General features: G+C 43.4%; 1 protein-coding gene across 2 annotated transcripts in view; it reads left to right on the top strand.

Moving 5' to 3' along the window:
- Positions 1-27,724, top strand: part of LOC121277844 (venom phosphodiesterase 2-like) — a 177,861-nt gene that overhangs the window by 45,370 nt on the left and 104,767 nt on the right. For both annotated transcript variants that reach the window (XM_041187534.1, XM_041187535.1), the window contains exons 3-4: positions 22,366-22,491; positions 23,306-23,366. In XM_041187534.1, the coding sequence (XP_041043468.1) occupies positions 22,366-22,491; positions 23,306-23,366 (187 nt within the window). The remainder of the gene's footprint in view (positions 1-22,365; positions 22,492-23,305; positions 23,367-27,724) is intronic.

Genomic DNA, 27,724 nt, shown 5'->3' with positions numbered 1-27,724 from the left:
GTACGTGATACAACTTTTTCAACATTAAAGTTAGCAAAAATGTTATTTTTCCATTATTGATAACGTTCTATTTATTTTTTAAATTGTGATTTCCTTTGGAACTTATGATAAAAGATAGTGACTTGTGCTATATTTATAACTTAATTACCTTTGAAATTAATTTTTATATTCTTTATAGACTTAAAGATTAAGGTTTTCTTTACATGTATGGAAGTATTGATTCTGTTCTAAAATGATCTCTATCACATTTATATAAGTTTCTCTTACCCCAAAACTAATTCAGCAAAACTCCTGCGTCAAGAGTTTCTGCTTTGGGCAGAATTGGAGATACAGGTCCAAATTCCTCTTGGTTTAAGAAGAGTTTTTGTTTGCTCAAGTTTCTGCTCAAGCTCATTTGCATATCACAAACTAAAATCTTCTATGAACCAGTGCAATTGGGCAGCATGCAAGAACATAGTAGCGCTTACTAGTTACATTGGTGTACCGTAGTCAGTTTCTTAGTCAATTAAAAAGATATGTATTTAAAAGATTTAAAAGTATGCATATTAATGTCTTTGTGCCTAAATCACATTAACAGTTTAATTTAAGGAGCCTCCTGCAACCAGGGTTAATTATTGGAAACTCACTCACAATGGTGGTTATTCAATTTGGGCATGTAGTTAGTATTTGTGGGCATTGCAGCCACTAGTGTGTTTTGCTCTTAAGCTAGTGCAAAAGATCACAGAAACTGGATTTGTGATGGAGTGGAATTTGTGCTTGAAATTCCCCCATGTTTTGTGGTAGTTTGACTGATTTGGGATGAATCGGGCTGTAGGACCAGTGAACACCATATCCTGGGTATCTGCTGATCATTACAGAGCTGTCACTGATTCCTGAAAATGTTTCAGTGATCAAAGCAACTCCGGCAATATCTTCTTCCAAAGATCATGTGATCTCTTTATATTTAGGATTACATATGAAGGCCAAGCTCTTTTTTGAGAGAATTAACGCAACATTAACTTTTTAGGAGCTGCCTTCAAGTACTGTAAGTGTAGGGGAAAACAGAAAAGAGGGTGTCAAGAAGATATAATAATGTCTATAATGTTATTGGAAATTATTTTATAATAGTTCTAGTAGCATCTGTGTCCATTGGCAGAATTTTATGTCTGTCAGGTCAGGAGTGAGTGTGGGCGGGCGCGGAGCCAATTGCCGCCCGCGAGCGGCTGAGTAATGTCATTTTACGTAGGCAGGCCAATTAAGGCCCACCCAGCATGATGCATGTCCGATAGCGCTCAGTGCCACTTGTGCGGGTGGGGAGGAGGGTCAGTCGGGGCCTGCACTCTTGTGCACACGTGCGCGAAAGAGCGCAGAAATCTCCCTGAGGCACGGAGCTGCCGTAGGGAGATTAAGTTCATACTGAGAATTTTTAATAAAGAAAGTTAAAAATCATTTACACATGTCCCCTCATGTGACAGTGTCACATGAGCTGGGACATGCTTATGAAATGAGTAAAATTTATTTATTTATTTAATAAACCCTTCATGAAAATTCATCCCGCCCGTGGATGAGGTTTCATGAAAAATGTGAAGGCCGCTTGGGCTCTTCGCCAATGTTAGGGTTGGACGGGCAGCGTTGAGAATTAGTTTAGTTGGTTTATTAATGGCCTTAACAGGCCTTTGACAGTTAGGCGGGTGCACAGCCGCCTCTGGTGTGTGCTCGCTGAACGGAAGATCTGAATGACGCACGGTGACGTCGGGACGCACGCCTGACATCAACGCACATCAATTTATGTATCGGCATGTGGGGCCTGCCCCTGCACGCAGATGTGAAAATTCTCTCCTACGTGTATTTATGTGTGTCTTAATTGGATTAAAGCCAGCTGGTCTAGAGGCTGTTATGTATGGAAGAGAAGTAGGTTTAAAATGTTAATTAGGTAAACATAGGGAAGTTACAAGGTAAAGTGTAAAGGGGGGAGTTTGCATTTTTAAATAAACCATTCAAAAGAATGGGTGAAATATTACACCTAGCCAGAAGAAGCCAGACAATGCGTTGATTTTCTTTCAAAGCTTACTAATAAAATTGGTGCTATTAAAGGGTTTTATTGTTAGAAGAGGTAAAGTTTAAAAAAACCTAGCAATACAATGAGAATTTGTATTCAAAGAGGAAAAAATGTATAAGGAAGAGAAACTGGTGGTGAAAAAGGGGGGATTCTAAGATCCAAAGCCTCCAGCCTCAAGGCCTCAAGCTACTGTCTGCAAGGATCCAGTGCTGAAAGAAACTCATTTTGAATGTGATTGTCCAGAGTGTGCTTTGCCAGAGGTCTATTTAATACTATGGCCAGGATTTTCCAGTCGGCGAGTGGGGACTGGGGCCTGTTCGCCAACGTGTAAAATGACGCGGGATGTCGGGCAGAACTCCCGACGTCATCCCGCCCCATTTAAATTTTTAGTTAGGCGGGAGCTTAGCAGAATCAGCTGTGCGCTCACCGACCAGTCAATGGCCAATTGAGGCCATTGACAGAGTCATTAAACTAATTAATGGACTTGCCCGTCCAACCTTAATGTTGGTGGGCAGGCCAGGAGCCCTAGCAGGCATTAGAAAAAGCATGAAACCTCATTCGCGGGTGGGATGAGGTTTCATGTAGGTTTTAAAAAAAATAATTAAAGCTTATTTAAAAGTTATGGACATGTCCCAACTCATGTGACAGTGTCACACGAGGGGACATGTCAGAGAATTTTTTTTTCTATTTTTCTGACTGTTTAATGTACAGCCGATCTCCCTGAGGTGCATGAAAGAGCACACTCTCGGCTCAGAGAGTCCCCCCCGCCTGCACAAGGAGCGCATAGCACTTCTGTGCGCACGTAATGCTGGATGGGCCTTAATTGGCCCGCCCACGTAAAATGGCAGCATGCCCCCAATCGGGGGCGCTGATTGGAGACACACCTCCACGCGCCCACTCTGCAAACCCCCCCCCCCCCCCCCACCCCCGATGGGGGAAAATTCTGCCCTATGTGTTTTACTATTGCCTTAACGGAGGTGTAACTGGGAGTCAGATTAATTAGGGAATTTTTAGAAGTTATTGTAGTCGTAACTTATAGACATATGTATGTGCTTACAACCTTTTAATTAACAAATGTTTAATATTAGTGTTACAAAAACCACTTGAGACTCAGTGGTCTTATTATAGCTGAATTCAAAGCCTGCGTCTTGAAACATACAAATTGCAAAATTGGTTATGACAGTTGTTTCAAGTTTTCCGCTGGGATTTGAACAGCTCAGCATTTACCATCAGTTGTGTCATAATAAGGGAAATCCTTAATTTCTGAACTTCCTATGATTGTAAGTAGGGTGACAAATGAAAGCAAACTAGCAATAAAGGGGCAGGAAAATTGATAGGAAAGTTGCCTCAGCTCTTTATGTGCACCAATTTGTGATAAATTACAAAACAGCATTGGCAGAAGCCTGGAAATGTGGGATTTAGCTGCCCTTTCCATGAAGGAATACTGAAGATGGGAGACTTAAAAGAACTCTGCAAGTTACTTGCAGTAGTCTTTGTCATTTATAATGTTACATTGAGCACTCAGTTGAAATGGGTCATTTGGCCCAATGTCATGAAGGGATATTAATGTATCTAAAGTTATTGGAAATTATTTAAAAAATGGAATTGTAATAGGGTCTGTGTCTATGTGTGTGGCTTAATTGAATTTAAGCCAGCTAGTCTGGGTGCTTTGATGTATAGTAGTTTTGAGATGTTAATTAGATAAATGTAAAGAGTTAGAAAGTAAAGAGCACATTTGCATTTATTGAATAAACTATTCAAAAGAATGGGTAAAATCTTGCACCTAGCTAGGAGATGCCAAGCAATGTGTTTATATTACTAACAAAATTGGTGGAATGAAATGATTATCGTTAAGAGAGGTAAAATTAAAAAACTTAGTAATCAATGGAAAATTCACATTCAAAGGAGAGCTAGGTATAAAGCGAAAGGAGTTTGTGTTTGTGGGGCAGAGGCATTTAAGATCTAACCAGCCTGTAAGCCTACAACTGTGTCTGTGAAGGAACCTCATTTTGAATTTGTAAGGTCAAATGTGCTTTGCCTGGTGTCTGTTTAAAGTCTATGGGTTATTGTTGCCTTGGTGAAGATTTACCTGGGAGTGATTAATTTGGGGATTTGTTTAAAAGTTAATATGGTAGTAATTTTTAGGCATGTATATGTGTTTAATTCATTGTTAAATTAATAAATGTTTAACTTAGCTTTATATAAAAATCCTCTTAAGGCTTGGTGGTTTTACTCCTGAATTCAGGGCTCATGTCAAACATGTTAAACTAATTGACAACATAGATTATGACAGTTGTTCAAGTTTCCCTCTGGAGTTAAATAACTCAGCCTTTACCAGCTGCTGTGTCACAACATCCAACTAGCCTGTGCTTTATTTTTTATTCATTGATGGGATGTGGGGATCGCTGGCTATGCATTTATTGCCCATTACTTATTGCCCTTGAGAACATGTGGTGATCTACCTTCTTAAACTACTGCAGTCCATGTGGTATAGGCACACCCACAGTGATGTTAGGGAGGGAGTTCCAGGATTTTGAACAGTGACGGTGAAGGAATGGGCGATACATTTCCAAGTCAGCATGGTGAGTGGCTTGGAGCTGGTGGTGTCCTATGTGTCTGCTGCACTTGCCCTCCTAGATGGTATTGGCCGTGGGCTTGGAAGGCGCTGTCCAAGGAGGCTTGGTGAGTTCCTACAGTGCATTTGTAGATGGTACACACCAATGGTTCTGTGTGTTGGCACTGGAGGGAGTGAGTGTTTGTGGATGGGGTGCCAATCAAGTGGATTGCTTTGTCCTGGATGGTGTCAAGCTTCTTGAGTGTTATTGGAGCTGCACTCATCCAGGCAAGTGGGGAGAATTCCATCAAGCTCCTGATTGGTGCCTTGTAGATGGTGGACAGGCTTTGGGGAGTCAGGAGGTGAGTTATTCCTAGCCTCTGACCTGCTCTTGCAGCCACAGTATTTATATGTTAGTCCAGTTCAGTTTCTGGTCAATGGTAACCCCCAGGATGTTCATAATGGGGGATGGTAATGCCATTGAGTGTCATTAGATGGTTAGATTCTTTCTTGTTGGAGATGGTCATTGCCTGGCACTTGTGAAGTGCAAATATTACTTGCCACTTGTCAGCCCAAGCCTGGATATTGTCCAGGTCTCGCTGCATTGGACATGACTACTCAGATATGGAAGCAGTCCATGAATGGTGCTGACCATTATGCAATCATCAGTGAATATCCTCACTTCTGACCTAATGATAGAGGGAAGGTCATCGATGAAGCCACTTAAGGACACTACCCTGAGGAACTCCTGCAGTGATGTCCTGGAACTGAGTTGATTGAGCTCCAACAGCCACAACCATCTTCCTTTGTGCTAGGTATGATTATGACCAGTGGAGAGTTTTCCCCCTGATTCCCATTGACTCCAGTTTTGCTAGGCTCCTTGATGCCACACTTGGTCAAATGCTGCCTCAAGTGCAGTCACTCTCACCTCACCTCGGGATTTCAGCTCTTTTGTCCATGTTTGAACCAAGGCTGTGATTAGGTCAGGAGCTGAGTGGCCCTGATGGAACCCACAGTGGGCGTTAGTGAGCAGGTTATTGCTAAGCAAGTGCTACTTGATAGCACTTTTGATGACCCCTTCCATCACATTGCTGATGATAGAGTGTAGATTGATGGGGTGGTAATTGGCCCAGTTGGATTTGTGCTGCTTTTTGTGTACAGGACATACCTGGGCAATTTCCCACATAGCCAGGTAGATGCCAGTGTTGTAGCTTGGCTAGGGGCGCAGCAAGTCTTCAGCACTATTGCCGGTATATTGTCAAGGCCCATAGCCTTTGCAGTGTCCAGTGCCTTCAGCTGTTTCTTGATAACACGTGGAATGAATTGAATTGGCTGGAGACTGGCAGCTGTGATGCTGCAGACCTCCAGGAGGAGGCCGAGATGGATCATCCACTCGGCACTTCTGGCTGAAGATTGTTGTAAATGCTTCAGCCTTATCTTTTGCATTGATGTGCTGGGCTCCCCCATCATTGAGGATGGGGATGTTTGTGGAGCCTCTTCCTCCAGTAAGTTGTTGAATTGTCCACCACCATTCAAGACTGGATGTGGCAGGACTTCAGAGCTTAGATCTGATCCGTTGGTTGTGGAATTGTTTAGCCCTGTTTATCACTTGCTGCTTATGCTAGTAGTCCTGTGTTGTCGCTTCACCAGGTTGACACCTCATTTTTAGGTGTGCCTGGTGCTGCTCCTGGAATGCCTCCTGCACTCTTCATTGAACCAAGGCTGATCCCCTGGCTTGATGGTAATGGTAGGGTGGGAGATATGCTGGACCATGAGGCTACAGATTATGTTTGAATACAATTATGCTGCTGACGGCCCACGGCGCCTCATGGTTGCCCAGACTTGCATTGCTAGATTTGTTTGAAATTTCTCCCTTTTAGCATGGTGGTAGTGCCATATAACATGTGGCATACAAAATGCTGGTGTTTATGCGCCACATAAGCCTTTTCCTGACCTACTTTATCTAACCCTACTGCCATACCCTTCTGCTCCTTTCTTCTTCATTTTCCTATTTTGCTTCCTTTTAAATGCATCCATGCTGTTTGCCTCAACTACTACTTGTGATAGTGAGTTACACGTTTTAATCGCTCTCTGGGTAAAGAAGTTTCTCCTGAGTTCCCTATTAAATTGATTCATGCCTTTCTTCTATTTCTGACCTCTAGTTTTGGACTGCCCCACAAGTGACACATTTTCTTTGCATTTACCCTTTCATTAACATAAAAACCCCTATCAGGTTACCCCTCAGCCTTCTCTTTTCCAGAAAAAAGATCCAGGTGTTCAACTTCTGTTGCAAAGCATATCTTCTCATTTTGGTATTGCAAGTTGGAGGAAAAAAAATTGTCTTCAGAGAATAATTTTGATAGCAATTTTAAAAAATGTTGCTTTTTATTTATGCCGGGACAGATCTGTGATTTACCAGAGAGAATCTTGAAGTCAGCGTACGTGCAATTTCATTTTGGCCTAAGAAATGCTCTTGAATTACTTGGTACTGGGAAATCAGACCACTAGCTGGAAATACAGTCACACTTTTTAAACCCTTGAATTTGACCATCAAAGTTTGATTGCCTTATCAATGCTTATAAGATGTGAGTGAAAACTTCATTTCGTTGTGAACTGCTTCAGTCTAAACTCTGAAGCCCACTTTAGATTTTTGATTCTTGGATATCATCCTGGCCATATGTTCTAAAAGTTTTTTTAAGAACAGACTGTCAGAGCAAAGGGATTTGAATTATACTTGAGGAAATCCAGACTGTTGAGTATGCAAAATAAAAGCAAGATAGTGCAAATGCTGGTAAACTGAAATAAAAATAAACTGTTGGAAATACACAGGTCTGGCAGCATCAGTGGTGAGACAAGACATTTGAAGAAGTCATATTTGACTTGAAATGTCAGTTCTGTTTATCTTTCCACAGATGCTGCCAGATCTGCTGAGCATTTCCAGCATTTTGTTTTTATTTCTGTTTATATATGTTGCTAGAGAACTTAACAAGGCTTCCACGGTGCAGTCACATTTTTTGGGATCTCTTTAGATTACAGTTGGGCAAATTGCCCTATTCAAACACTTCTCTGCAGTACCTCCCATCGGCTGTACACACTACAGCCTCATTATGCTGTATGTTTTAAGTACATTGTATAAGGGATCAGTGAATATCAGTGAAATCAGAGTGGTCCAATTAGCATTATGGTTTGATAATCAGAGAGATTCTAGTGCCTCCTGTGTCACTGCTGAAACACAGAAGGAAGCACAATTACATACTCATTTTTGCAAATAGTACAAAGCAAATATTATTGTAACATTTATACCGTTGAATCAGCCTTGACTAGTGGTCGTGTTTCAGCCTTTGAGTCACGGGGTGTGGACTTGAGGCCATCTCCATAGATTTGAACATACAATCCAGACTGGCATTTCAGCAGGAGTGCTGCTGCTGTATTTTGGATGAGATGTGGCGGAAAAGGTCCCATGGCACAATTAAAAGAAGAGCAAGAGAATCTCTCAGTTTCCTAGAAAATGTATACCCCTCAACAACATCATGAACAAAGACTATTTTGCTATTTCATTGCCATTTATGGGAAATTTTGTACCCTGTGGTGTGAATGAGTTTGGGATATTGATACTCAGATAGAAATATGAGAAATATAAGGATTGTGCCCAATTAGAATGAAGGGTATTTGCATTGATTAGGTGCAATTAGCAAGTTGCCCTTTGGTGACACAGTACAGAAACACACATCAATTTCCACGCCTACACTGATAACATGCAGCAACATTATCACTACATCTCTTGATCCCTCCACCGTCTGTAAATCATCAGACATCTTGTCTGACATCCACAATTAGATGATTAGAAATACCCTTCATCTAAATATTGGGAAGATCAAATCTATCGGGCAGAATTTAATTCCGCCCCCTCCCCACCACCACCAGCCCTGCGCCACCATTGCCCCCCCCCCCTCCAAAGCAGGGAGGGGCCATTTGATTGGGTGGGAACTCGCTGCCTTCCCGCCTCCCACTAATTAAGTCTGGGGCAGGGAGGCTTGCAGGGAGCCTTCCTGCCTGGAGGCCAATTGAGACTCTTAAGTAGCCTACTCCCACCACTGCTGTTATTCAACCAATGGCAGGTGGGAGATTTGCCATCCAGGGAGGTCGCCCAGCAAGCTCTGTCATGTTGCCGGCAGCCTCCCAGGAGTCTAACTCAATCACGGGCGCACTATGCCTGATCTACTGACCCAGCACCGGGAAGGGGGCCCTTACAGGAAGCCAATGCATGCCCTTGCTGCAACTCCCTGTGACCCCCATCCCACCCACTCTCATCATTATCTGGGGATCTGCGGCTGACCCCTCCTGCAGGCCTGATTGTAATATTGGCAGTAGCTGCTGGTACGGGGGATTCGCCATCAGTCAGAGTGCTCCCTGAGGCAAAGTCCTGTCTCAGGGAGTTTAGCGAAAGGTAGGTAAAGTCAATAAATAGAGACATTTTAAAATTACTAACATGTCCCCCTCATGTGACAATGTCAGATGAGATGGGACATGTTGATAACGAGCTCTTAAAATTTATTACATTTTTACAAAATGGTAATGAAACTTCATCCCACCAGTGGATAAAGTTTCATTAAAAATCTACAGGCCACTGGGGCTCTTGGCTTGCCCACCAACCTTAAGATTGGCCGGGCAGGGCATTTAACTATCTTAATCAGCCTGTCAATGGCCTTAATTGGCCAATGACAGGTCCGCCGGGGGACAGCTGATTTTGCTGTCCGCCCACCTTCCTTAAGATTTAAGTGGCCCGGGATGACGTCGGGAATTCCTCCCGATGTCATCCCATGTCATTTTCCCCTCGGCGAGTGGGCCCCACCCCCAAATCGCCGAGGGGAAAACCCTGGCCCATATCTCTCTATGTGGTTCAGCATCAGGTTTTGTTTTCTAATGCTCTTGTGAAGCACCTTAGGGTATTTTACTATGCTAATGATGCTATACAAATACAAGTTATTGTTATCACAGCTCTCAAAAACATTCCTAAAGCACTTCACCTACATTGAATTATGAAGGAAATTGTGACTGCTGTTTCGCAAACAGCATCAATAGTAATGAGAGAAATAACAAGTTTAATTCTTCTTTAATGTTGGTTAAGTGGAGAATGATTGTCTGGGCAGCACAAGCACCCCCCTGCTTGTTCACAGGATGTTTCATATCAACCAGAACAACCAAAAGTGGCCTTTGTTTTAAGAACTAATGCAAGAGGTAGCACATCCGATGTCACCTTCAAATGCCAACCACGTTATGAACTCAACCTCTGAAATGGGCTTGAAGCCATCAACGTATATTTGGTGAAAGCTAACTTGTTCAAGGTAGATTTCAGGCACTTTCTTAAGCATAAAATAGCTGCTCAAAAAGGCCATGTCTGCCTTACAGCCACTGGTGTGACATTTTAGATTAATGAATCGGTTAGGGAGTTTGTCAATATGTATTACAATTCTTTGGAGGGTTAAGCCAAATAAGATGCCAGATGATGTGTATGTATACCCGCAGCAGCATTGCCTTGGATCCTTATCAGGGCACTGTAGTCTCATCTTGGAGAAATATTAATTGATTTATGCTATCTTGTGTTAAACTTCCAAAGAAATTAATGGTTTAAAGCAATATGATCTTTCTTTTGTGTTTTAAGCTTTCTTTCTAAAGGACATGTAGCCTGAACAGTTCTGTGAATGGAGTTTCAAATAACAAGTCTTTTATCCACATATTCTTTAAGCAACAGAATCGAGTTTTTTCTAGAGTCTAGTTGTAACTGATCTACTTGTGATTATTGATAAAATTCTGCATCTTGTAATTATGCTGTTTACTCAGTTTCAAATGCACCTACATGAGCTGAGGAATTAATTGCATTTGTTCTCCATCTTAAACTTTGCAACCTCCAGGATTCCTACTGATCTTCCTTTGAAGTGAGGAGCTCTTGAAGAAATGACCAGTGTACCTCCCTAGTTGTAATAAACCACTTCTCCCAATTTCCAGTATTGAAATAACCAAATTGATAGCCAGAGCAACAAAAGTAATTCTAGAGATATTGGTTAGACAACAGATCTGCATTTCACAACTCAGGATCCTAGTAGCTTGCAGAACACTGTTTAGATCTTGCCAACTTTGAATTGCCGCACAAGGGCACAGAATGCATTCTGGGTGAAGGACTCACCAAGACTAGCTCGGTATCACCACAACTAACCGAGCTGGCCATGTCTTGAATAACATAAATGTCAGACTGGGCCTGCGGCAGGTGGTGAAGGAACCAGCAAGAGGGAAACTTGATCTCGCCTTCACCAGTCTACCTATCACAGATGTATCTGACCATGACATTACCGAAAGGAGTGACCACAGCACAGTTCTTGTGGAGATGAAGTCGCATCTTCACACTGAAGACACCAATCGCCATGTTGTGTGTCACTTTCACCATGCTAAATAGGATAGATTTTGAACTGATTGAGCAACTCAAACTTGGGCATGCATGAGGTGGTGTGGACCATCAGTAGCAGCACAATTGTATTCAACCACCATATGTAATTTCCTGGCCCAGCGTTTTCCTTCACTCTATCATTACCATCAAGCCATGGGATCAACCCTGGTTTAATGAGGAGTGCAGGGGAGCATGTCATGAGCAACAATAGGCATACCTAAAAATGAGCGCCAACCTGGTGAAGTTACAATACAGGACTACTTGCGTGTCAAGCAGCAGAAAGAGCACATGATAGAGCTAAGCGATCCCACAACCAAAACTTCTGAAGATGTGTGCCTCAGAATTAGCCCTACCCCTAGCCACATTGTTCCAGTACAGCTACAAAACTGACAACGTAGAAAATTGCCCAGGGATGTCGCATATACAAAAAGCAGGCCAAATCCAATCCGACTAATATTGCCCTATCAATCAGCTCTTGATCATCAGCAATGTGATGGAAGTTGTCATTGACAGTGTTATTAAGTGGTACTTACACAGCAATAACCCGCTCACTGATGCTCAATTTGGGTTCTGGAAGGCTTCTAACCTCATTACAACCTTGGCCCAAACGTAGCAAAAGAGCTGAATTCCAGAGCTGATGTGAGAATGATTTACCTTGACATCAAGGAAGCATTTGAGGGGGGAATCTTCCACTGGTTGGAGTCATTGCTAGCACAGAGAAAGATGGCTGTGGATGTTGGTGACCAATCATCTCAGTCCCAAGACATCTTTCTTCAAGATAGTGTCCTTGGCCCAACTATCTTCAGCTGCTTCATCATTGACTTTCCTTCTGTATAGGTCTGAAATGGGGATGTTTGCTGATGATTGCACAATGTTCAGCACCATTCATAACTCAGATACTGAAGCAGTCTGTTTCCACATACAGCAAGACTGGGTCAATATTCAGGTTTGAATTGAGTAGTAGCAACATAACATCTGTGGCAGACAAGTACCAAGCAATGACCATCTCCAACAGGTCAGAATCTAAACATTGCCCCATCAACCCCCCCCCCACCCCATGTTCAATGGCATTACCATTGCTGAATCTCCAATTATCAACATCCTGGTGGCTGCCATTGACCAGAAATTGAACTGGACCAGCCATATTAATACTGTGGCTACAAGAGCAGGTCAGAGGCTGGGATTCTGCAGGGAGTAACTCAACTCCTCACTCCCTGATCACTGTCCAACATTTACAAGGCACAAGTTAGGAATATTAGGGTATGCTTTCCGCTTCCGGGATGAATGCAGCCCCAACAACAATAGAAGCCCGATACCATTCAGGAACAAGCAGCCTGCTTGCTTCTACCAAAGCGCGCTCAACATGAAAGACTACTGATTCATCAGCTGAAGGAAGTCAGGGTTACTGGGAGAAGGTGGAGGAGTGGCACTAGGTGAATTGCTCAATCAGAGAACCAGTGCAGATACAACAGGCCAAATGGCCTCCTCCAGTGCTGTAACAATTCTGTCACTAGGTGATCATCAGCAGAAGTTTTCCTTGCCTGTGGTTGACCTGATGGCATGAGACTTCAGGATCAAGGGCCATCTCTCCGCAATCTATAGCTGGGATTTTCCAGCCTGCCCGCGGCCAGGATTTCCTGGTGCTGCCAAAAGTTAATGGCCTTTTGGCTGGCTCTCCAAATTTTCTGTTCTCGCCTGCGACAAGTCTTGCCTGGAAAATCCCAGACTACGCCTTTGCGCAGTCATGTCTGTGTGTCTTTCTTGCCAGTGGGGCATGACATACCCAGGGCTGGTTGAGAAGAGTCTGGGTCCTAGGCTGGTAGTCATACTTATAGGACCACACGTATATAAGGTTGTTGCTTAGAGTAGCTCACACAACTTCAGTACATACAAAACAAAAACAGAATTACCTGGAAAAACTCAGCAGGTCTGGCAGCATCGGCGGAGAAGAAAAGAGTTGACGTTTCAAGTCCTCATGACCCTTCGACAGAACTTGAGTTTGAGTCCAAGAAAGAGTTGAAATATAAGCTGGTTTAAGGTGTGGCGGGGGGGGGGGTGGGGGGGGGGCCGGAGAGAGAGAGAGAGAAGTGGAGTGGGGGTGTGGTTGTAGGGACAACCACAGTGATAGAAGCAGATCATCAAAAGATGTCAACAACAATAGAACAAAAGAACACATAGGTGTTAAAGTTGGTGATATTATCTAAACGAATGTGCTAATTAAGAATGGATGATAGGGCACTCAAGGTATAGCTCTAGTGGGGGTGGGGAGAGCATAAAAGATTTTAAGATATTTAAAAATAATGGAAATAGGTGGGAAAAGAAAAATCTATATAATTTATTGGAAAAAAAAGGAAGGGGGAAACAGAAAGAGAGTGGGGATGGGGGAGGGAGCTCATGACCTAAAGTTGTTGAATTCAATATTCAGTCAGGAAGGCTGTAAAGTGCCCAGTCGGAAGATGAGGTGTTGTTCCTCCAGTTTGCGTTGGGCTTCACTGGAACAATGCAGCAAGCCAAGGACAGAAATGTGGGCAAGAGAGCAGGGTGGAGTGTTAAAATGGCAAGCGACAGGGAGGTTTGGGTCATTCTTGTGGACAGACCGCAGGTGTTCTGCAAAGCGGTCGCCCAGTTTACGTTTGGCCTCTCCAATGTAGAGGAGACCACATTGGGAGCAACGAATGCAGTAGACTAAGTTGGGGGAAATGCAAGTGAAATGCTGCTTCACTTGAAAGGAGTGTTTGGGCCCTTGGACGGTGAGGAGAGAGGAAGTGAAGGGGCAGGTGTTGCATCTTTTGCGTGGGCATGGGGTGGTGCCATAGGAGGGGGTTGAGGAGTAGGGGGTGATGGAGGAGTGGACCAGGGTGTCCCGGAGGGAGCGATCCCTATGGGATGCCGATAGGGGGGGTGAAGGGAAGATGTGTTTGGTGGTGGCATCATGCTGGAGTTGGCGGAAATGGCGGAGGATGATCCTTTGAATGCGGAGGCTGGTGGGGTGATAAGTGAGGACAAGGGGAACACTATCATGTTTCCGGGAGGGAGGAGAAGGCGTGAGGGCGGATGCGTGGGAGATGGGCCGGACACGGTTGAGGGCCCTGTCAATGACGGTGGGTGGAAAACCTCGGTTAAGGAAGAAGGAGGACATGTCAGAGGAACTGTTTTTGAAGGTGGCATCATCGGAACAGATGCGACGGAGGCGAAGGAACTGAGAGAATGGGATGGAGTCCTTACAGGAAGCGGGGTGTGAGGAGCTGTAGTCGAGGTAGCTGTGGGAGTTGGTGGGTTTGTAATGGATATTGGTGGACAGTCTATCACCAGAGATTGAGACAGAGAGGTCAAGGAAGGGAAGGGAAGTGTCAGAGATGGACCACGTGAAAATGATGGAGGGGTGGAGATTGGAAGCAAAATTAATAAATTTTTCCAAGTCCCGACGAGAGCATGAAGCGGCACCGAAGTAATCATCGATGTACCGGAGAAAGAGTTGTGGAAGGGGGCTGGAGTAGGACTGCAACAAGGAATGTTCCACATACCCCATAAAGAGACAGGCATAGCTGGGGCCCATGCGGGTACCCATAGCCACATCTTTTATTTGGAGGAAGTGAGAGGAGTTGACGGAGAAATTGTTCAGCGTGAGAACAAGTTCAGCCAGACGGAGGAGAGTAGTGGTGGATGGGGATTGTTTGGGCCTCTGTTCGAGGAAGAAGCTAAGGACCCTCAGACCATCCTGGTGGGGGATGGAGGTGTAGAGGGATTGGACTTCCATGGCGAAGAGGAAGTGGTTGGGGCCAGGGAACTGGAAATTGTTGATGTGACGTAAGGTGTCAGAGGAATCACGGATGTAGGTGGGAAGGGACTGGACAAGGGGAGAAAGAAGGGAGTCAAGATAACGAGAAATGAGTTCTGTGGGGCAGGAGCAAGCTGAGACGATCGGTCTACTGGGGCAGTTCTGTTTGTGGATTTTGGGTAGGAGATAGAAGCGGGCCATCCGAGGTTGGGCGACTATCAGGTTGGAAGCTGTGGGAGGGAGATCCCCAGAGGAGATGAGGTCAATGACAGTCCTGGAAACAACGGCTTGGTGTTCAGTGGTGGGGTCATGGTCCAGGGAGAGGTAGGAGGAAGTGTCTGCGAGTTGACGCTCAGCCTCCGTGAGGTCAGTACATCCAATTTCAGCACAAGCGCCCAGATATTAGGGGCCCAGTGCAAAGTCGACCAGCCTGGGAGCGCCTTTGTCATTATCAGAAACCAGTGCCCAGGTTGAAGCCAAGTGGTCTGTCGGTTTTTTATTATTCTTTTTCATAGTAGTTTGGTATGACTGAGGGGCTTTCTAGGGCATTTCAAAGGGCAGCTAAGAGTCAACTACTGTGCTGTGGGCTTGGAGCACATAATGTGTGGAGCACATTAGGCCAGACTGGGGAACAACACGTTTCTTTTCCCAGTGAACCAGTTGGGTTTTGATGATAATTATGATAGCTTCATAGCCTCCATTACTGATATCTTCTTAATTCCAAATTTATTCAACTTTTTAAAATTGAATTCAAATTTACAAGTTATCATGGTGAACTTTCAGCTTGCATCTCTGGGTTACTCGCTAAGTAAAATCACTACTACTTCATATTAGTTGAGCTGAAGACTAGAAACTGGTGGCCCCAAAGAGACACTCATTTCTCCAGATCTCGCAGTCATCCTAAATGTTTATGTTGCTACATTTTAACCTTTTATTTGAGTAATGGAAGAGAACATTTGTACAGATAAATATTATGAAATTAAACCATGCTGCCTGTCACTGTGACAATCTTTGTGGCAGTTGTTGAAACTTTTTATAGCCAGATCTTACATGTCTAATTATACAGCAACATCTTTAAGATATAGTTGAATTGCCAATGGTTCATTCAACATCCACTAATAAAGGGAAAGCAATCTTTTTACAAAGAATAATTTACAAAGAAGAATAACTTCGATGGGATTTGCAGGTTGAACATGCATGTTATTGTTGCGGTACTCATATATGGGGCAGGATTTTCCCCCCGTCGGGGGCGAAGTTGAAGTGCGGACATGCGGAGGCGCACCTCTGATCAGTGCCCCCAGATTGGGGGCATTACATCATTTTACGTGAGCAGGCCAATTAAGGCCCACCCAGCGTGACGTCCGCGTGGAAGCGCTTCCTGTGCGGGGCGGGGGGGGGGGATCCCTAAACCCAAGAGAATCCCTAAACACGAAAGAGCGCACTCATCTCCCTGAGGCTAAGTGCTGCCTCAGGAAGATCAGCTGTACATTAAACAATCAGAAAAATAGAAAAAACAAATTCCCTGACATGTCCATATTTTTTTAAACAACTTTAATTAAGTTTTTTAAAGCCTACGTGAAACCTCATCCCGCCCGTAGATGAGGTTTCATGCTTTTTCAAATTCCTGCCAGGACTCCTGGCCTGCTCGCCAGCCTGAATTAGTTTAATGACTCTGTCAATGGCCTCAATTGGCCATTGACAGGTCGGCGGGCACACAGCTGATTTTCCTGAGCCCCTGCTTACCTGAAAATTTAAATGGAGCGGGGTGATGTCGGGTGTTCCGCCCAACGTCATTGTGCGTCATTTTATGCATCGATGAGCGGGGGGGGTCTGCTCGCCGACGGGAAAATCCTGCCCATGGTTTTCTTTTTCTTTACAACCCATATTTTTGTTGTACAATACTGGGTGACTGTGGCACTGCGCTATAGAATGCTAAAATGTGGGCTATGACTATAGTTGCCCATATAACGGCTGGTTCAGAACCGTGGCCGCAACCTTCTCTGGAAGGCAAGGGAAGCTGGAAGAAGATTTACTTTGGGTCAGTCTGCCATATAGGCCACAGCCTGTTTGTGGTAATGGAGAGCCGTTGGAAAAAATCTGGGAACCGCTCAACTGCCTGTCCTTTTCTAGAAATGAAAGGGAATGGAGAGAAAAAATAAGAATGGTTTAAAAAAAAATTTGTATGTGTTCAGGCGGTGACACTTAAAACTGCCTCTAGTCATTAAAACTGGTTTGTTATGTTTGAAGCCCATAGTCCTAAACTGGGGTAAGTTGCATCACTGCAATTGTGATTGGGCTGCTTTTTGGTTCCAGAGGATGCAAAATTCTGAAACTTGTTTCCTGCTATTCAGAGTGGGGACCTTGGAATGTCTTATCTGCTGAGAGGGCTGTGTTGGTATAATGCCAGATAGTATCATAACACATGCAATTAGTATGCTATATGAAACAAGAATCGAGTGTTGGAATAAATTAATTTGGACTTGAACTAGGTTTGTTTTGTCATTTCTAAGTATTGCCACCATGTTACAATCTGCCATTGCCCAAGTTCTCTGTATGTTTGTAGTCTCTCATGAAATTATATACTGTTCTCTCATAAGTTAACTCGTTGCTTACAGTTTTTGTCTGGGTCGAACTAACCATTTGTCTACATGCTAAGCTCTGGACTTCCCTCCCAAAACTTCTCTGCACCGCCTTCCTCCTTCAAAGACACTCCTTAAAGCACACCTCTTTTTAGTAAGTCTTTAGCCACCTGTTCTTTGTCCCAGTATCAGTTTGTTTTCTTATTATACTGCCATGATGCACCTTGGGCCATTGTTCTGTTAAAGACACTATACAAATGCAAGTTGTTATTGTATTGGTGTTCAGTCCTTTATAGAGTTCTGAATGCTAAAGGGAAAACCATAGGCTGAAACTTAAAACTAAAATTAGGAACATTGTAATAGAATACCTTTAATTTGGTAAAAAGGCAAATATTCTGAAACCTTCAGCCACATCCTTGTTTGAATACCACAGAAAATCTTCCGCAAAATGCAGTCTTTTAGCTGTGTATAAAAATAAGTCTTGTGGTTTCAAGATAAATAAGAAATAGAACTGTATATTCTCTTATGCAAGTACAAATCCAGTTTTGGAAAGTAGATTCTGTGGAAAAGAAATTTCCTGTTTTGTGGACTTAATTGACTTTTAGAAAACTGAAAAACAATCTGGCTTGAATCGTTTTTGCCTTGTGGAAGCTGTTAGTTAATTTTATAGTGAATTTGCTATAGCAATAATTTGAAACCTATAATGTTGATGGTAGGAGTATTTACTTGAGTGCTACCACAAATTAAAAATATGCCTAACCCATAGCTGTTTCTAGCCAGTTGCAAATCAGAGGCAGTTTGAGCCGGTTTATTCTGCACTAGTCAAATAAAAGCAGAGTAAGTGGGAATATAGTTCACAGAGGCCATATTACATGTGGGGAAACTAGGGCCAGGATTTCCTGGTCGGTGAGTGGGGGGCGGGGCTCGCTCACCGACGCGTAAAATGATGCAGGATGATGTCAGGCGTAACTCCCGATGTCACCCTGCTCCATTTAAATTTTCAGGTAGGCGGGGGCTCAGCAAACCTGTCAATGGCCAATTGAGGCCATTGACAGAGTCATTAAAGTAATTAATAGACCTGCTCGCCCAACCTTAAAGTTAGCGGGCAGGCCGGGAGCCCTGGTGGGCATTAGAAAAAGCATGAAAACTCATCCACGGATGGGATGAGGTTTCATGTAAGTTTTAAAAAATGTAATTAAACCGTATTTGAAAGTATAGGCCGAATGGCCTGATTTCTGTTCCTATGTCTTATGGTCTTATCTTGATTGGTAAGGGGATCAAAGTTTACGAGAAGAAGGCGGGAGAATGGGGTTGAGAAACTTATCAGCCATGATTGAATGGCGGAGCAGACTCAATGGGCCGAATGGCCTAATTTCTGCTCCTATGTCTTATGGTCTTATATGGACATGTCCCAACTCATATGACAGTGTCACATGAGGGGAGATGTCAGGGAATTTTTTTTTTCTATTTTTCACATTTTTTACTGTAGAGCCGATCTCCCTGAGGCAGCATTAGTACTCGGTGGCCCTGCCTCTGCTGCTCTCTGGGGAGGAGAGTTCCACAGACTGGTGACCCTCTGAGAGAGGAAAGGTTCTCCTCTTCTCCGGCTTGAAGGAGAGACCTCTTTTATGCTTACACTTTGTCCTCTGGCTCTGGTGTCCCCCGCGGGGGGAATCATTCTCCCGATATCGGCCCTGTCGGACCCCCTCAGTGTCTTGAGTGTTTCAGTGGGATCGCTCCTCATTCTTAGCCTCAGGGAGATTGCGTGTGCTCTTTTGTATGCTTGCGTGAAAGAACGCACTCTTGGCTCAGGGAATCCACCCCTCCCCTTTTGCATAGGGAGCGCATAGTGCTTCCATGCAGATATCACACTGGACGGGCCTTAACTGCTTAACTGACCTGCCCACTTAAAATGGCGGCATGCCATTGATTGGGGTGCTGATCGGAAGCGCACTTCTGCGTGCCAACCCTTAAACTTTCCCCCCAGATGGGGGGGGGGGGGCTATTCTGCCTTTGGAAAAGTATACTGAATATAGCGATCAACGAGCAATTTCATAGTTCCCAGCTCATAACAGGTATTTTACCAAGTGTCCATCTGTGGCTTTAAGAATCTTCAAGTAGGCAATTTAAAATTAAGCATGGTCTGCTGGGGAATCAGGGGTAAGGGGGCTAAGGGCAGAGAGCAATCTGTAAAAAGTAGAAAACGGCAAGGGTTGAGATATGGCATGAATGGATATTCTGGATTTCTGTTTGCTTACATCTGATGATCTGGGAATATGTGTCAGTGTGGCTCAGTTGGTAGCGCACTCACCTCTGACTCATCAGGTTCCGTGTTCAAATCTTAGTCCAGGGATTGAGCACAAACATCCTGTGCAAAATTGAGAGAGTTATAGGTGCCGTCATTCAGGTGAAATGTTAAAACCCATCTGCCTGCTTAGGTGAATGTAAATGATCACATGACACTATTTTGAAGGAGAGCAAGGGAGTTATCCCAGGTGTCCTAGTGAATATTTATCCCTCAATTATCATTTCATTGCAGTTTGTAAAAGTTTGCTGTGCACAAATTGGCTGTTGCGTTCTAAAATAACAGTGACTATACTTCAAAATTCTTAATTGGTTATGAAAAGTGCTATATAACTGTAAGTTATTATATGGACAATATTCCTAAATGAAATTAAATGATTGCATGTAGTATCTTGTGCTGTCATGATTTTACAATTAGAAAAAAAGGCTCATGTGCTGTCAAAAATTATATGCATTCTTAAAATGGATGGAAACCTTGTAATTGTGGTGCTATTTTTCAAAGTATTAATGTTCTCCATCCCATTTATTCTGAAGAATATCACTTTTCTGACCAATGTACTGCACATTCCCCCTTAATTGGAGTGCTGATCTCTATGAAGAGAGGATTGATTTGGATTAATAACAAGGAGAAATGAGGGAAGTAGAAAACAGCCCTGTGCACGTCACATTTTAATCTAGATTTTCCTGCAATGTCTGAGAATCCCACAGTTATATCATTGTTCATTTGGTTCAACTGATTGATTGATTGTATTGTTGGAAGACTTTCCGCCCCTCCCCACCACCCAACCCATGAAGGAGCCTTGGTGCGTTTCTGCAGTGCATCTTGTAGACGGTACACACTGCTGCCACTGTGCACCAGTGGTGGAGGGAATGAATGTTTAAGGTTGGGGTGCAGATCAAGAAGATTGCTTTGTTCTGGGTGGCGTTGAGCTTCTTGAATGTTGTTGGAGCTGCACTCATCCTGGCAAGTGCAGAGTGTCCCCATTGTGTACAGATATCATGGGGGATGGGGGCAGGATGGGGTTATCTCGCTAGAGGTGATGAAGGCAATAGTGAGGGAGAGCACCTTTATTGCAAGCAGTGAGTGCATATATTGTTTCAGGCAAAACAATAGGTGTTCAGTGCCAGCACCTGAAATGGGCACAATAGGTCCTTTGTGCACGCAAATAAGGGATTTAGTACCTTTTTGAGGTCTGCTCTTCAGTATTGCATTCCCCTGAGGCAGCAAATGCCTACTAAATGCAGGAAAGCTGAGGCTACATGCGGCCTAACTGACAGTTCTTGAAGGAACCAACTACCACAGGCGCCAACAAAGCAGTAAAGTTTGTAAAATTGGAGTCATGGGGAGGTCATTCTCCTTGGTCCCCTTAAAGACATACCTGGGGGCCATTGCTGGTAAATGCTGTGGCCCAGTTTTTGAGGCTTCTTCTCTGGTGATCTGCCTGGGGCCATCTAATGAAGTATCTTCAACTCACCTCCTTGTTGATAATGAGGTCTGAGACCCAATACTGAATGTGTTTCTGTCTTATTCGCGGGATTACTCCTTGCATGCCTGTTTTTAGATACAGATGAATTTTCCTCCTCCAGTGTCTATATGAAGAATGACCAAAACAAAAACAGAATTACCTGGAAAAACTCAGCAGGTCTGGCAGCTTGACCTAAACAGGTATAGCATTGAAAGGCGTGGATGAAATCTCTCTCTACTATAACATTAGAACACAACAATCCCTACTCTACCAATACAAATGATTCTATTTCCTTTAGCACTCATCCTGTGGCCTCTGTAAAAGCACCAATTTTTTTTGTATCCTCTGGCACTTGGGTTGTATAAATGCATTTAGGTGTAGGAGCCTTAGTGTTCAGTGTGATATTTATCCTGCTACTCCCAACTTATTCTGTCCTCTGCCAAAGCCCACACATATTTACTTTTTACTTTTTTTTCAGCAGCAGTCATTGGATGTTTATACAGCTCACTTCAATAAGCAGAAAAAATCACTGGTTGTATTGGGTAAACCTTATTTGCCTCTTCTTTCGAGGCACAGAGGCAAATTACAGTGGCATCCACAATCCTCTTCCACATCTGAGCATGACTCTTCCTGGCCTCAGGGAGCTGGGCAAAGACTGCCAAAAGAGGAGAATTTCTTCCATCAATCTGGCTGGATTCAAATCCATTCACCTGGGCTAAAATGTCATCATTGTTTTCAAATCCCTCAATGACCTCGCCCCGCCTCACTACTTCTTTTAATTCTTCCAAACCCACGACTCTCTGTGCTCCTCTAATTCAGGCCTCTTGTTCCATTCCCAATGTTTCCACTATTGGTGGCTGTGCCTTCAGTTGTCTAGACCCCAAGCTCTGGAATTCCCTCCCAACACTTTTCTGCCTCTCTACCTTGCTTTCCTTCTTGATGATACATCTTAAAACCACCTTTTTGACCAAGCTTTCAGTCATCTGACCTAATATCTCCTTGTGTGGCTCAGTGTCATACTGTGAAGAGCCTTGTGACATTTCATTATGTTTAAAGGTGCTATATAAGTATAGGCTGTCGTTGTGTCACAACTCGCTCCATCACGAGAACTTTCGTCCATGAATTGTACTGACCAAAATTTGATTAAGTTGTGGAGTAGGCTCAGATTAAATTATGTTCTAAATTTGTTGACGATTTGTTTTAGATGAGTCCTGGGCATGCAGTAAATTGCGTTGTGGTGAGAAGCGCTTGACAGGAAACCATTGTTCATGTTCTGATGACTGCATTCAGAATAAAGATTGCTGCACCAATTACAACAGTATCTGTCAAGGTAACGTCCTTGCTCATATCATAACTTTAGAAAGAAAGTAAAACTAAATTAAAGGAAATGAAGTCAACTCACCCTTGCAATTTCAACTCATGTTATTGTGGAGTGTCTACTTGCTGTGTTTAAGATTCTCAAATATTAAACTTATTGTTTGAGCTGTACCTTCCTCAAGAAATTACTGGTCACATATCAGTCCTTATTGAAATATATTGCAATTTTGAATGATTCTAATCAAATTCACTACATTTTAAGACATTGTGGTCATATCTGAAATTATAAAGTGTTTTCAGAACTCCATCTTAAGTAGTTCCATGGAATAATTATTTCCGAAAGTTTGCACAGAAATTATTGTGTCTTGTAAATATGCTGATGCTATCATCCTCTTTAAAACAGTGTTACAGTGTCCTTCCTGCTTCAGCAGTAGTAGGGAATTAATCAACAGTGGATTAGATGAGAAGGAGAGAGGTCAGATATAACTGGTATCAGTGCTCTGGATGGAAGGATGTGTTGTGATATTTGATGGCAGGAGTAAAACATTTTACAAATTTAGAGTGTTCTTTCTAATCTTAATCTGAAACATCGTGCCATGTATTGGTGGTTACATATACTTTAATTTTTATCAGAATGATTGAATTTAAGTGATTCTATTTCAATAATGAACAGGAATTGTTTAGTGCAGATCGGGCTGACCTTAATGGACAGATATATGATTGTCTGCTAGTAATCTAGTAATCAGAAATGTATTTATGGCAATTGTATTTTTCCAAATTGTTTACTATTAAAATAATGCCAGTAAAGTTGACATATTTTTCCATAGATGAGAAAAGCTGGCTGCAGGATGACTGTGAAGATGTTGACATACCCCAGTGTCCAGAAGGGTAGGACTGCTATAGCTCTTTCAGGTTAAATATTGTAGGTCACTTTACGGGGAGCTCATGAAGCTTGGTTATGAGCAATCTGATGAACAAAACTGTATAATGCTTGGTTATCCCTTCCTTTTATGGCAGTATGTGCACATTTTGATGACCTGTTTCATAGGCTTAGATGCTGAGCTCAAGATCTTGGCTCAGCCATTAGGGAAGGCACTGTGGAGAAATTAACTGCTTTTATATGGAGAGAGGGGGATAAGAAGATCAATGGTTCTTGGGCTGCTCTTATTGTGACCTTTGACTGCTGAACTGGACAGAATTTTAAGGTCCCCTGCTGGTGGGTTTGCATGTGCCAAAGGGCCTGTAAAATTCTGTTGCTTCCTTTCTCGCCACCTACCTGACTGTGATTTAATGGGCAGCACACAAAAGCTCAGGTGGCCTGCCTGTCCTTGTGCCAATTGAGGCTCACAATGGCCACTTAAGGCCCACCCCCTGCCTGGCTGCAATTTTTCAGCTAGCAGGATAGGTTGGCGATGGGTGAAAAGACTGACAGGTAAGCCTGCTTTGGCCTTGGGCAGGAAAGGAGGAGTGCATGCTTCATGGGCCTCCTTTTCCGATTGAAGGTCTGCCCCTAACCTCTCCCCCGCGCCCACCCCTGGGCCTCCTATCCTGGCCCTGCTGAGAACGCCCCCAACTTATCTGTCCTGTGGCTCCTGGTTCTTCTTTGGGGACTGGATGCAGCCCCTGAAGTGGCCACAGTTCCTGCTGGCACTGCTGGGACCAGAGAGCCAACTGCTGATTAGATTGACTGGCTGCACTCAGAGGCAGGACCTTCTCCCCAGATGGGAGCAGAAGGCCTATCTCAAGTCAATTAATGCTTCTCAGTGTTGAATAGCTGGGGGGTCAACTGCCAGAGTGGGGACAAGTTTTTTGGCAACTTTTTTGGTGGGACAGGAAAGTCCGCCATCCATAGAATCAGAAGAAGAGTCATACGGACTCGAAACGTTAACTCTGTCTTTCTCTCCACAGATGCTGTCAGACCTGCTGAGTTTTTCCAGCAATTTTTGTTTTTGTTTCAGATTTCCAGCATCTGCAGTATTTTGCTTTTACCCTTAGAATCCTGCCCTGTGGATCACCCAGAAATAATTGAAAGGGAAGAGGAAATTGTTCAAAGCCTAGGTCATAACTCTCAGGTCACAGTTTGGATAGAAGATTTTCATTTTGCCTCAATGTTGCTTGGTTAGTGAAAGGAAACATCACCCAGGACCCCCATTACTGATGGAGGTTGGGAGGACTGTTTGGGAGGTCTATTAGAAGGGTTTTTTGAGGAGTGTTAGTTGAACCCCTTGAAGCATCTTTTGAAGGGTTTTTTGCACTGAGGCTTTCCACTGATAGCTGAACTTTTTCTTTTTCCTGTTCTCTATGGAGCTCCTTGTAGCAGTTGACTGTACTGTTAATATTTCTGTTTACTCTTGAACTATTCCCTATCAGAGTTTTCTTCAGCAAAGATGGCCATTGTAGCTTCAAGCTTTTTTAAGGCATCAGCAAGTGATTTTGAGCTAAATGTCTTGGCTGGTTGTTCTTCTTGCTCATCATCCCACCCCTCTACAGCCCTCTATTATTCCATTTGTTTCAGTTCCTCGGTAGGCATGCCTCTGCATCAGAGACAAAAAACTCTGCAATATCCTCAGTGTTTAGCTCATCCAGTCCAATTTGCTTGCCTATTTGTACAATCGTCTCTTGGATTTTTCTCAATAAGCTCCATGTAGCCTTTGGTTTTAAGACATTCTGGCCACAACTTCCTCCACGCACCGTTCATATTGGATGAGGTAACCTCGTTGCATGCCACACAGATGTTTTCAATGGCTTTAAAGATGTTATAATTCTTCCAAAATTCCTATAGGGTAGGGGCATTGTCACCTTCCATTTCCCTGATGGCCTTCAAAAAGTTCTTCTTTGGCAATAGTCCTTGATGCTTGCAATCACCCCTTCATCCATGGGTTGAAAAATGTTGACCCTGCTTATTATGCATTACCTCCTCTATAATGGATGCTAACATTTTCCCAATGATGAAAGTTAAGCTAACTGCCCTGTAGTTATCTGTTTTTGTCTCCCTTTTTTAATAAGGCAGTTGCAAAAACATTGCAAAACATTGGCAGTTTTCCAATCAAAGGATTCTTGGAAGATTACTACCAATGCATCCACTATCTCTGTAGCTACTTCCTTTAATATTCTAGGATGCGACCTATCAGGTTCAGGGGGCTTATCGTCCTTTAGCTCCATTAGTTTCCCTAGCATGTTTTCTCTAGTGATAGTTTTTGTATTTATTCCCTCCCTCCTTTTGCCCCTTGATTATTTAGTTTTGGAATGCTATTAGTGTCTTCTACTGAAGACTGAGGCAAAATATTTATTCAACTCCTCTGCCTTTTCCTGGTTCCCTATTATTATCTCCCCGCCCTCGTTCTCTAAGGGGCCTATGTTCACGTTGGCCTCTCTCTTCCTTTTTATATATTTAAAGAAGCTCTTACTGAATGTTTTTATATTACTTGCTAGTTTACTCTCAAAGTTTATTTTCTCTTTTTTTTCGGTCATCTTCTGTTTGTTTTTCAAACTTGCCCAACACTCTGGCTTACCACTAATTTTGCCACATTGTATGTTTTTTTTCAATCTGATACTATCCTTAATTTCTTAGGTTAACCATGGATGGTTTATCCCCTTCCTTGAATCCTTCTCCCTCATTGGGATATATCTTTGTAGTGAGTCATGAACTATTTTCTTAAACGTCTGCCATTGTTCATCAACCGTCTTTTCTGCAAAACTCCTTTCCCAGTCCACTCCAGCCAACTCTGCCCTCATTCATCTGTGATTACCCTTATTTAAGTTTAGCACAGTTGTTTCCTACCCAAGTTTCTCACTCTCAAACTGAATGATAAATTCCACCTTATTCTGTCACTGTTTTCTAGGGAATCTTTTACTTTGAGGTCATTTATTAAACCTGCCTCATTTCGCATTACCAGATCCAACGTAGCCTGACCCTTGTTGGATCCACAACATTTTGTTCTAGGAAACTGTCTAAATACACTCTATGAATTCTTGCTTGTGGTTACCTCTGCCAGTTTGATTTTCCATGATTAATGTATTGCCTTTTTTACATGCCCTCATTATGTCCTGATTTATTCTCTGTCCCATAGCATATCTACTGTTAAGGCCTATAGACTCCTCCCACCAGTATCTTCTTCCCCTTGTTATTCCTTATCTCCACTCATCTGGACTCTACATCCTCCGATCCAAGATCATTTTTTGCTATCGTACTTATTCCATCTTGTACTAACGAGGCTGCCCCACCACCCTTTCCTTCCTGCCTGTCCTATCAAAAAGTCACACACCCCTGAATATTTAGTTCCCAACTTTGATCTCCTTGTAACCATGGGCAGGATCATTAGGTTGGCGAGCAGGAGGCGAGGCCTGCTCACCGACGCGTAAAATGACGTGGGATGACATCGTGCGGAACTCCCGACGTCACCCCGCATCATTTCCATTTTCAGGTTGGCAGGAGCACAGCCAAGTTAGCTGTGCGCTCGCTGACCCTGGCCAATTGAAGCCATTAATAAACTAATTTAAGTAATTGACAGGGTTGTCCGTTCAACCTTTAGGGCTGGTGGGCAAGTCGGGAGCCCCGCAGGCTTAAGAAAAAGCATGAAATCTTATCCACGGGCGGGATGAGGTTTCATGAGGGCTTTTAAATACTTAATAAAGGTTTGAGTTAAAGTAATGGGCATGTCCCAATTTATGTGACAGTGTTACATGAGGGTACATGTCAGGGAAATTTTTTAAACATTTACCTTAAAAGTTTTAATTTGAGCTAATCTCCCTGAGGCAGCACTTAGCTTCAGGGAGAGCAGTGTGCTCATTCGCGCACTCCCGGCTGAGGGAATTCCCCCCACCCCCCCACTGCCCGCACAGAGAACGAATAACGCTTCCTGGCGGTCGTCACACTGGGCGGCCCTTAATTGGCCTGCCTATTTAAAATGGCAGCGCACCCCCAATTGGGGATGTGTGTGCCCGTGCCTACTCCTGCACTCTCCCCCCCATCCTATGTCTCCACAATGGTTATAAGATCATACTCATTATCCTCTATTTGTTGCGTTTATTCATTTATTTTGTTCCGAATACGATGTACATTTAAGTAAAGAGCCTTTAATTTTGCCTTTTTTTTCATTTTTTCCCCCCTTTAACCCTATTTGCTGCTGTTTATATTTTGCTTTTATGTTTGGACACTCTGTCTCTTCCTGTCATGCTCTGGGTATCATTGCCTAGATAACAGCCCTGGTTATTTGATTCGCCAGAACACTGGTCCCAGCATGGTT

Source organism: Carcharodon carcharias, chromosome 5 (assembly GCF_017639515.1).
Source record: "Carcharodon carcharias isolate sCarCar2 chromosome 5, sCarCar2.pri, whole genome shotgun sequence".
In the NCBI taxonomy this organism is placed as follows: Eukaryota; Metazoa; Chordata; class Chondrichthyes; order Lamniformes; family Lamnidae; genus Carcharodon; species Carcharodon carcharias.
This window is presented reverse-complemented; position numbering and strand designations above follow the sequence as displayed.